The sequence below is a fragment of the Aulonocara stuartgranti genome, assembly GCF_965226115.1.
Source record: "Aulonocara stuartgranti genome assembly, chromosome: 18".
In the NCBI taxonomy this organism is placed as follows: Eukaryota; Metazoa; Chordata; class Actinopteri; order Cichliformes; family Cichlidae; genus Aulonocara; species Aulonocara stuartgranti.
Genome location: NC_138954.1, coordinates 12518490 through 12529955, shown reverse-complemented (window position 1 = coordinate 12529955; position 11466 = coordinate 12518490). Strand labels below are relative to the sequence as shown.

At 41.2% G+C, this 11466-nt stretch overlaps 1 protein-coding gene across 4 annotated transcripts; it reads left to right on the top strand.

The window, feature by feature from the left end:
• Positions 1-2792: 2792 nt before the first annotated feature.
• tpm4b (tropomyosin 4b) lies at positions 2793-10660 on the top strand. 4 transcript variants are annotated; one of them, XM_082512235.1, is made up of 9 exons: positions 2793-3145; positions 4772-4897; positions 8030-8163; positions 8902-9019; positions 9096-9166; positions 9269-9344; positions 9567-9629; positions 9719-9788; positions 9953-10161. In XM_082512235.1, exons 1-9 carry the CDS (start codon positions 3032-3034, stop codon positions 10033-10035), a joined length of 855 nt encoding a protein of 284 aa, XP_082368361.1. In that variant the 5' UTR covers positions 2793-3031; the 3' UTR covers positions 10036-10161. The 4 variants fall into 4 exon arrangements, with proteins under 4 accessions (XP_082368361.1, XP_082368359.1, XP_082368362.1 ...); XM_082512233.1 differs by lacking the exon at positions 9953-10161 and adding an exon at positions 10302-10660 and having other exon boundaries at positions 2796-3145; XM_082512236.1 differs by lacking the exons at positions 2793-3145; positions 4772-4897 and adding an exon at positions 6663-6949.
• Positions 10661-11466: the final 806 nt, after the last annotated feature.

Here is an 11466-nt window from a genome sequence, read left to right as displayed (position 1 = left end):
TCCTAATGCAAATGATCATCGTACTAATTACAACAGCTGATGTGAAAGGATGAAATGGCATCCCAGCAACAAATACTGACATCATCAGAGGTTAAAACACCCATGAAACACAAGTAGAAGTCCTGCTGTTTTGTATCATCTAAAAATATAATGCTTATTACTGTGTCGGTTTATAATGCACAAACCTACTGCAGTGATTAGGGAGTATTACACGTTTATTATTAAATTAAACTAAATCCAGGATCCTGCTTCAGTGCACGACTCCAAACAGCTGGTGTTTGTTCTTCTTTTTTAATTGATTTTTAGCACCCAGTCTCGGAGTCTTGGAGTGACTCTTTCAGCTGTGGGCTTGCGTACGAACACTGCACCCTGTCACGGTGACAAATCTCTCATCCCTTGGCTGGAGCGATGGAGTCTACACATTGTCAGAAGTCACAGATACAACTGGACTGGACTGAGTTACACAGCCAAATATAACAGACTGCTGCTTCCCTCAACCACTTCCATACTTTCTACGTGCTGTTTGTGTCTCGTTTATAGACATGTTTGTACAGAACCCTCATAGATCAAGAGAGCTGATATGTTTACTCTGGCTGACAAATCGGTTTGTCTCACTCTGAGTCAATGCATCACCCAGGTGTTACATTTGATTGTACAGGTATTCCCACCGTAAATCCTTTGAGTAGTATATGTTCTTTATTGTGTCATCAAACAGAGTACATAAAGCACAACTGCTTTTGTAAGTAAAATGAGTCCACCATTATGACAAATCCATGACATCAGCCATTTAAGACTTCTAAAAGAGTGCTAGTTTGTGTCCTTTGTGGTACTGCTCATGTAAACTCTAATCTGTTCCACCATTCCCATAGCTTTGTGATTTATACTTAGCAGGACTTTGACTCTACTCCCAAGGCGATACTGTGGCTTTTGGGGGAGTTTTTACCATACAAGGAGAAGAGGAGTTTAGCTGGATTTCCTGTGGGAGGGTTCTGATTTCTCTCACTCCACTTCTGATTCTCTCTCTCTCTCTCTCTCTGATATCTCCTGTCCTATCTCTTTCTGTTCCCCTGCACAGGTTCTGCTCCAAACCTGCTTTCTCATCACAAGAAAGCGTGAACAGCGTCCTGAATATCATTTAGTGAAAGATCTTCCAAATTCCCTGATTGCAAACGTGAATGCAATTGTGTAACCATAACACTTTGTGCAACTGGCATTCTGACACACCAAATAAGGTGCACAGTCACTACCAACACTGAATGTAATGATGTAAGCTTGTGTTAACTCCAGGATCTTGAAGCTATCAAACTGCCACCACGTTTGTAAACCTCTGCCTAAAAAGGCTCCTGCGTGCTCAAATCCTGCTGGTCTCTTACTCAGAACGCAAAGAAAAGATTGAAATTCCTACAACCATATTCCATCAACTTTCCTCAACGTTACCCTGGAAAAGCCCAAAAGGCCAACTCAAAACTAAAAGAAAGAAAAACAAACACAGCAGACAGTTTTTTGTTTGACAGATTTCTTTATCCAGTCTTAACCAGCTCTAACTTCAGCTTTGTGATCACACCTTTTTTTGGTTCATGTGGGCCCAAAATTACTGAACACATAAAGGAGCTCTGTTCCTTCAGCATACCTGGAATAATGTACATTCCGGTAACACACGGCTTTCCCCAGACAGCAATTCTCCTCAGACTCAGATGGCCTGAAACACAGACTCTCAGGTTTATACAATGCTGTCTTTACCAGAGCTTGGCCAAAATAGTGTCTGTATAAAGACTAATAACAACCAAGATGATGCATGCTGCAGCTGCGCCAGTGCAACGTGAACAACAAGAGATGCATTAGTCCAAGTTTATCTTGAGATGTCACTTAAATGGCCACGGCAAGACGCACCGTTCTTCGAGTTTGTGTGTAATCTTTATTTTTAGCCAGGGCAGCTGGCACAGAAGGGCTGAAAGAAAGCAGACAGGCTTATATGCGCCTCCCAGTTACTAAAGCCATATCCATGTTTTCTTTTGTTTTTCTTTGCCTTTCCTGGGGAGTTTTTAATTTTTCACTTAACAATCTACAAATAATGTGCAATTTAGTAAAAACAAAAACAAAAAATGTCTTTTAAAGATCTCATAAGTGCATAAGTGCACCAAATTCCTGGAATCCGTCTTGAGTTATATCTCCCAGTCAACTTTTTTATTTAGTGCGCCTTACAAATTGGAGAAAACAGATCTAAGTACAGATCTGTCAAACCAATAGTAATTAAGAGGATCTTAATTGCACTGGACCTGTGGTTTATGTCTGTGTATCCTGACTGCAATGCTGTGGCTGCCTGACGTGGATCACATGCAGACAGCTCTTTCCCCCAAATTTTCTTTGGCTGGATCATTTTCCATACAGCCCTTTTTCATTCAGCGCTAGAATGAAAACTATGTCCCTTTCTAACCAACTCTGGTATTAACATCAATTTGAACATTCCTAAGTAAGAACACAGGCATATAGATAGACCAAAGAGAGGCGAGAAGCCGCAAAAATTATTAATGTGAACAATTTCCCTTTTGAAGTTTGTGAGTTCTTGGTCATTCTCCTGCTTTTTATCTGCGTAAAAATCCAAACAAGGACATAGGCTGGTCAATGCTGAAATGGCTACACCATGCTGTCCCTCCAAAGAACATTTGAGAGGTGAAGTTTAGATTAGGGATGGGGTGGGGGCAACAGTAAGTTCTAGAGGAGCCAAAGTGGGGAGTGGCGAAAGGGGTAACCGGTGGGAAAGGGCTGTCACTGGGGACTAGGGCTGTCTCCAAACCTCCTGTCAAGTTTAAATCACATACAGCTCCACCGACTCTCAGTCTGCATCCTCCTCTCCTGTGCTCGCTCGCTCCGAGCTCCCTCCTCTCTGCATCTGCCAGTTGCGCTCCCTGTCAACCTTGTGAGGGCTCCTGTGAGGCGTCTTCCTCTGAACATCTGCAGCAGCTTTTCCCCGTAACGAACTACAAAACTTCATTTTCTAAAGATCTCAAGACGCTGACACCCAACAGTCACCATGGAGGCCATCAAGAAGAAGATGCAGATGCTGAAGCTGGACAAGGAGAACGCCATCGACAGGGCGGAACAGGCCGAGACCGACAAGAAGGAGGCGGAAGATAAAAGCAAGCAGGTGACGCGTGGCTCATGAGTTTAATGTTTAATACAGGAATATTAAAATGTCACAGCATAATTACAACAAATGAAGTAAATGCATCACACATGCATAAATTAATTTTAATAATTACTTTTTTCCAAAATATGGGGAATCTTCTTTGTCAAAAAATGTGGACATTTTCAATATCAGGATTATATATCTAAATGTATCTGTGAAGTTACTCATACCAGTTGTATTACAACATCATTGCGTTATTGTGTTGTTGTTTTTTTCACTTTTCCTATAATAGTTTTTTTTAATAGTTTTTGATTTATTTTTGTTGCTAAAGTTCAGTCATAATCTAAAATACTAAATAAGAACACCAAAGCACAATTTACAGATTGCTGATATATTTCTCAGCAGGACTAAATGCTGAATCACAGGGATCAGTTGATACTGAGCTCCTTGTTCTGCAGTAGGAGACGGTGGAGGATATCCACAGAGATGGCTGTGACAAGAGCTAGGCTTATTATCCGAACTGAATCAAAGGAAAAGCTGCCAGGTTAAAACAGACCTATAGAATATCACGGTCTGACTCTGGCAGCATCCTTATCAGAAGTGAAGTTTGTATAATATAAAACCTCATAAATTTCTGTGCCCCCATATTTGGCGCCGCAGCGCTCAAGCCACAGACAGGATGATGTGTCCCAGCCAAACTTAATGACAGTGTACTTTAATTTCATACAAACAAAATAGAATCTGGAGATGCAATAGGATATCTGAGGTTTCTAAATAGAGGCAATTATCACACAGTGGGAGATGGTGTCCTCATTAACGTGGTATGAAAGGAATGTTAGAGAGCAGCAAGTTAGAGAGACTCGGACAAAGCCAGGATGAAGGATCGAGCAAGTGGAAAGTGTAAATATCCACTCTCTGGTAGCTAATGCCATAACAACTCCCTCAGAGAGCACAGGGAGCATCAGTTGTCACTGGCACTGCACATATGGACCCTCAGCATGTCTTCAGGAGCAAAGAACAGTCAGCATGAAATCCTAGAAGATTATGCAGAGCTCTTTAGTTTGTTGGGATGGCTGCAGCTCAAATAGTGCTAAGAGATGCTTTCTTTGCTATTCTTGGCATGACGAGTAGACTTTCAGAGTGCAGTTAGGCTGACGAAAGGCACTGAAAATACACAAAACTGCATGCAAAATTAACATCTATTACACACAACATCAGGCACAGACTCCGGCGGCAATTAAAGGATTGGGCCACCCAGACTCTGCAGCTATGTGTCTTTTCAGAAGGAACCTCCTAGTTACCTCACATAATCTACAGGCTTCATGGTGAATGTTTGACTCTGGAGCTTTTTAAGTGGAAAGAATAACCCAGATTAAAATAACAGCACGCATGTATTTGTTGAGAGGAGCTAGCTGTAGTCCAAAATCATGCACCCACTACGTATTTTCACCTCCTTATCTTCAAGTGAAATTCATCTTTCTGAAATACATCAGGATTATCCCAAAATAGCATTTAAGTGATCTGTAAAAGATCTATCGCCCACTACTGCTTTCTGTCATATACCAGAATTTCATCATACTCACTTTAACTGAACAAAAATCTATATTTGATTCCTGACTTTCTCTCACATCTGCCTTTTCTCAGCTGGAGGATGAGCTGCTCGCTCTGCAGAAGAAACTGAAGGGAACAGAAGATGAACTGGACAAGTACTCCGAGGCCCTGAAGGATGCTCAGGAGAAACTGGAACTGTCGGAGAAGAAGGCCACAGACGTGAGTTCACCACCAAGACGCCATCGGAAAGGCATTATTACAGTGGAACCCCACAGCTTTTAAAATATCAGTATCAAATACTTCATATGGACTGAAATAGATATCACTGTATGAGAGGGGAAAAGGGGACCAGTAACATGGACACACATTCCTCTCTGTCAAAGCTGGTTTAAACAAAATCATTGGCTAAAGTGCTTGACTCAGATGAAGAGTTGCCTCTTATGCTTACATAACCCAAAAAAGGAAATGTCTGGACTCGCCCAATAGTTTAGTGCAGCTCGGTTGTTTCTAAAGTGCAAAATATGAATGTGAAGTGATTAAATCACTGACGGTCATACATAAAATAATACATATTGAAATAGGATAGGAATAAAAGAAGACATGAAAGGTTGTTACTTTAAAGAACTGCCTTGAGATTAAATTTAAAAAAAAATCCACCCCAATGTAAACTAATAACCCAGAAATCCTGAATTGATTATCTTGCATCTTCTAACCCAGACCGTGGAGATAATCACAGAGTTATTGGTGGTTCACTGAGGTCTGTAGCTGAGCTATTTCTCAAGCACAGACACAACTTGGCCAGCCTGTTACCGACCAAAGAATTTCAGGAATGCAGCCTAAGCAAACAGAGAACCCCGTACTGCAGTTTCTAATGAAATCAATGCTTTGGCCTTTTTTGGGGCTGAGACGTTATTCTCTCCTCAGTCTAGCCTTTACAGTAACATACCTAGGCAGTGTGCAATGCTGAATGACTGCCGACCTTTGGAGACCATCTACATTTATGTCATGTATTTATTGCTTAAACATATCCTTTCCAGGAAAATGATGGGAATCTAACTCGGGATTATGCCTTATCACAAACAAAATAAATCCGGACACAGACTTGACTTAGTTTGCTTTTGGGAGTGAATCGTGACCAATATAATAATATTGATCTGACACTGGGAATGAAAAGAGTGGTTTTGAAGGTGGCTCGTGGACATTCTCTTCCCTTCAAGTCTGTGAAGTTTTCAGGAGGATTTGGAAAGTGTTTCAACTTCACAAAGCAGGTAAAAATCTGAGCTGAAGTAAGTGAGACGATCTCAAAGGTTAGAGGTGATAACAGGATTTTATTCCTCTGATGGTTTATCAGGTGGCCACAAATACTTTTTAGCTTCTTTCATACATATAAATGTAGTAAAAGAACGAAAACGTGAGGGGGAGGAAGAGTAGGAGGCAAATGGGGGCGATGAAGAAATGTGTCGCCACCCGATGGCTGCAGGTCATGTCTGCAACCAAATCAATTTACATTCCACGCCACTGCAGGTCAACAACCCCTAGTGAAAAGGATTATTACGGCCCCACTCCACCCTTGACCCTCCTCCTCCTCCACTAGAAGTAAATCTTTGGACTTTTGATTCCGGTCCTTTGATACAGTTTACAACCTGCTCCTCTCTCCTTCACCATCCCCCACTGACATTTACTTTCCTTCCTTTTCTCTCTCAGACAACCAAATCCAATCACACGATGATCCCTTAGACGTGATTCACGCTTTATCTAACAGCAGACAAATAACACAGTGCACTTCCTCTGCCTTCAGTCCGTGCAGTTGCAACACCTTCACTTTGCCATATAAGTCCACAATAGAAAACCCTGGCCCCACAAAAAAGTGACTTTACACACCTCCTTTGTGGAGGAAAAAAAACGTCCCACATTCCCCTCCTAAATCCTGTGATGTCATCTGAGACAGGCTTCTTCACATGATTGGAGGATCTCGTCATAAATTTCCTGAAAACTCCCAGCCCTTTTTTTCCGCCGTCCCAGCACCGCACCTCCCTGATTTCCTGCCCGAGAAAAGATTTCCACAGAGCCTGCAACTTTGAGGCGAATTCATAACTTAAGTGTCTCGATTGCCGGTTCAGACGAATCCCCGTTTAAAGAAACCAAACAGTCGGAATTATGGAAGCCGTGAAGAAGAAAATCCAAGCCCTCCAGCAGCAAGTTGATGAGGCTGAAGATCGCGCACTGGCAGTACAAAAGGAGCTGGAAACTGAACGGGAACTGCGCGAAAAAGTGAGATCAGTTTGCATTTAGTCCAACTTGAAGTGAACTTCTTTTACTTTTTGTCTTGATCTGTAATTCCAGCAAACCGGTTGAGCATCTTCACTGTAATCTGGGACTGAAGCGTTTACGCACTCCTGAGAGCTGGACTTGCAAAGTAGCGGTAATAATAACGCACCTAACGCGCGAAATAAAAACCGGAACCTCTGTATACAGATTACAGTAAAAAAAAATAAATCTGTAGTTATTTTCTATACAGTCGTTACAGAGACAAGTTGAAACATCGCTGTGTCGACATTCCTCTGCAGACTTTTGTTCGGCTGTGTTATCTAACTCCAGCCCGCCCCATATATCTACCAAAACACCAAGAAATGCTGCAAGAGTCCCCGATGTTACATTAACTGTCAGTGTGGTTGTTTGACGGTAAAGAAAATGTTAAATTGAAGGTTTTTAAAGGGTACAATCTTACAGTTACACTTCTTGTCAATCATTCAAAACTTATTCTTTTTTTTTTCTCCCTCCCTTCGCCCTTTGAGCTTTTTGATTGAATAACAGCTGACACACCGTCCATCTGAAAAGGTGCCCGGAATCCTCCTTCCTGTTCCTCTTGAGCCTCTGCACAGGAAGGAGAGAGCAGGCATGGTTATCTGCGCTATCAGTGCTGTGGGAAACGGGCTGAGGAGAAGAAAGCTGGTGTCCCCCAAACATGCTTTGGTTTACACTACAAAAGTGAAGACAGCTGTAAAATATCAGATGCCAGCATGTTTATTTAAAAAAAAAAAAAAGCTGTCACTGCGTTATCCTGTGTCAACATATTAGTAAAGCAGGTAGCCAGGCTGCAAAGTCCACAACTCATCAAAGTCACTAAGGCTGAAAAAGCAAATGAAACGCAAGGACCTGATCTTGACATCTTCTTAAAGCCATGAATGAAAGGGGGGGGGGGGGATTATAGTGTAGCTTCAAAATAGATGAATGGATAAGCAGTTTTCAGCATTGAGCGTAAGTGGTAACCTTCCTGTTTTGGCTGCATTCATGTTTCCTTCCTGGCCTCTGACCTGCGACCTCCCTATCTCTCTCAATCTGTGGCTACAGGCTGAGGGCGAAGTAGCATCGCTGAACCGCAGGATCCAGCTGGTGGAGGAGGAGTTGGACCGTGCTCAGGAGAGACTGGGCACAGCCCTGCAGAAGCTGGAGGAGGCCGAGAAGGCCGCAGATGAGAGCGAAAGGTGAAAATCAGCATAGATCTGTAGATTCAGATGTATTTGTTACTGCTGTGAGTCACTGTGTGTTTTAATGTTAAGTGAAAGTTCTACACAGCCCACCGTCTTGAAGTTAACTATCACGAGCGTTTGCTGTTACCATGCAGATAGGCTTCAGCCTATTTCATGTGGCACAAAAAAAACTGAGCAAGCACACAAGTGAACTGGCTGAAATCACCCTCACTTGCTCATTTTCATTGGCTGGAAGTAGTGAGGGAAGCCTATTGGAATGTGTTGTTCATTCCCTCAGAGTGGAAATAAAGTTTGCTTGACTTAAAAAAAAAAAAAAGAGTAAAATAAATGAAAGCAATACTTTGTAAAACTTTGTAAAGTTTGAAGTTTTCAAGGAAAAATCAAAAACAGCAATAGCACAAAAACTAGAGGCTTAAACAGAACAGTAAGGTAAATGGCCATTAAATGGCCCATGGCCCATCGGAACTGAAGCAGGAAGGCTTGATAACAGAACTGTATACAGAGCCATACAAGTCACAGTGTGATACAAAGATAGAGAATCCCATTAGTGCAGTGAATAGATGCCATTGCCTGTCAGTGAAATTTGACAGGTAAAAAATAACTGTTGGAAATGCAAAGTTGGTGGTTACTGAGTTAAGTCAGCTTTTAGTGAGTCTCCCAGATAACCTCTGCAATGTCGAGTGTCTTTATGGTCTTGTTGGACTAAATGTTCGGCATCGTTTCCATCTTTAGAGGCATGAAGGTGATTGAGAACAGAGCCATGAAAGACGAGGAGAAGATGGAGATCCAGGAGATGCAGCTCAAAGAAGCCAAACACATTGCCGAGGAAGCCGACCGCAAATACGAGGAGGTATGAACGGACGGATTGTATTTATTTTTTTGTGAGATGTCGCTTCAGCTGATGTTCAACTGTGATTTCGTTCCAGGTCGCTCGTAAATTGGTCATCCTCGAGGGTGAGCTGGAGAGGGCAGAAGAGAGGGCAGAAATTGCAGAACTGTAAGGAGAAATTCAGTGCAGTTATTCTCACCACAATATGTGAATTTTAAATATATTCTAAGCAAGTTATTGGAAAAAAAAAACATCTTTTCTTTCTTTCAGCAAGTGCGGTGACCTGGAAGAAGAGCTTAAGAATGTTACCAACAACCTCAAGTCTCTAGAGGCTCAGTCTGAGAAGGTAAGCTCACTATCATAAAACACCTTCACACATCCACACCCATCACTGTCACCCAATACAGCCACTCAACAGGATCGGCAGCACATTAAGTGCCTTTTTTTCGTGCTCACATTCACTATTTGCATCCTCATCTCGACTACCATCACCTAAAAAACAGGGGAAGTACCCTGGTCATCCTAAAATGGCACAAACAAAGTTGTTTGCTTTTCTTTGTCTGCATAGTACTCTGAGAAAGAAGACAAATACGAGGAGGAGATTAAAGTCCTGAATGACAGACTTAAAGAGGTAAATTCATTCCCTCTGCTTAAGCTGAACCTGTGTTTTCTGAGGTAAGCTTTGCATATATATTTCAATGTGTTTACTGTTTGAAAAAGGCGGAAACCCGTGCAGAATTCGCAGAAAGGACAGTGGCTAAGCTGGAAAAGACCATAGATGACTTAGAAGGTACGCTTTCTTTCAGCCCTCATATTCTACCCTACACTCCTTCTTGTAATAAATCTTTAACTTTCTGCTCTGATTTCTCTCTTTTTCCAATTTCCCCTTCATGGCCTGCACACTTTTTCCTCTCAACCTCCTGTGTCCTGCTTACTCTGCCTTTTGACCTGCAGATGAACTGTACACTCAGAAGCTGAAATTCAAGGCTATCAGCGAGGAGCTGGATAATGCCCTCAATGATATGAACACCTTGTAAACCCTGCACTCTGCCGACTTTGCATCTTTAGAAGCACTTTGTCTCTTTTATTCCTTTGCATTCAGAGTTCCCTTCTCCTTCTTTTTGCATTAAACTGAAGCTTAATAAAGACCTTTTTCTCTTTTACACTGCCTTCTGTCATTCACTGCAATCTGCTCTTCATCACTTTGCAGCTGTTTCTGCATTTTTCTCACTATGAGGCTAACAATTTTACAGTTACCTGACAAACAGTTATATTATATATTTCCTGCTGCTTTTCATTACAGAGAACCTATCACACGCAAAAGAAGAAAACATAGGCATGCACCAAGTCCTGGACCAAACACTGCAGGAGCTCAATAGCTTGTAAAATGCCAAGAAGAACATCAAATAAGTTAAAAAAACAAAAAAAAACAAACAACAACTTTGTAAAAGATATTTTCTACATGCCATCCATTTTTTTTTGCAATTTCACTCTTAATTTGTAAAACACATGTAGCCCTTTTATGTATTTATGGTCCTTTTTGTTCCTTTTCCTTTTTAAAAAAATGGTTTTGGGTCCACATGATTTCAGTATTGATGCTAGGAATTGTGTTGTAGACCAAACTCTGTGCACAAATAAAACTGATGATGACGACGGTGTTAATGCTGCTGCTGATGTTTTGTCATGTCTGCGAGCCAGTTTCAACACATCTATAAACCGTTCCAGGGAAAAGAGCTCACCCTTCAGTTTACATGTGCTGGCATGCACACTGTCCTCTCTGTGCTAGGACAGCAGCTTTTTTTCTTTTTCTTTTTTTTTTGCAGATACTGAATCTCTTCTTTCACAACAGTAGTGCCACTGAGTGCTATAATCAAGAAATGGCACAACCGCATGAGGTTAATACTAAAGATGTTATCAGAGTATAAGTGCGTCCTCAAACTTCTTATCGAGCTTCTTGTGACTGTGAGCTTTAAAATAAACAATTCCAGTTGCTTTATGCTGTACAGTAAAGATAATTACTGAGCAATAAATGAAAAGTTAAAGACTACGTCCTCAACATTAAACCTCAACATTGTGCAACAATTACTCACTATTAGAAACACGATCCAACTCTGCATCAACACTTATTGGCTTCAGCACAAAGTGTTGCAAAATCGTGTGAGTCTTGTTAACAGACCATGACAGAGGCCAGGCAGTAAAGAAGGCTGTGTGATCTGATGGAAAGTTTTGGAAACAACGGTTTTCGAGACGCTTCAAAATGCATTAACACAAAAAAGAAAAGTCCTACAATTCAGTTAGATTTAAAAAAAGAAAAAAAAACCCTTCACAACAACGAGATTAGTGTTCACTATCAATCAATCAAATCCTTATTTCAAACACATCAAGTGTTAAGACACATTAAAACAAATGAAAATGAACTCAAATAAAACTATTATATTCATTCAAAAGAGTGGTCAATTTTTTGAATT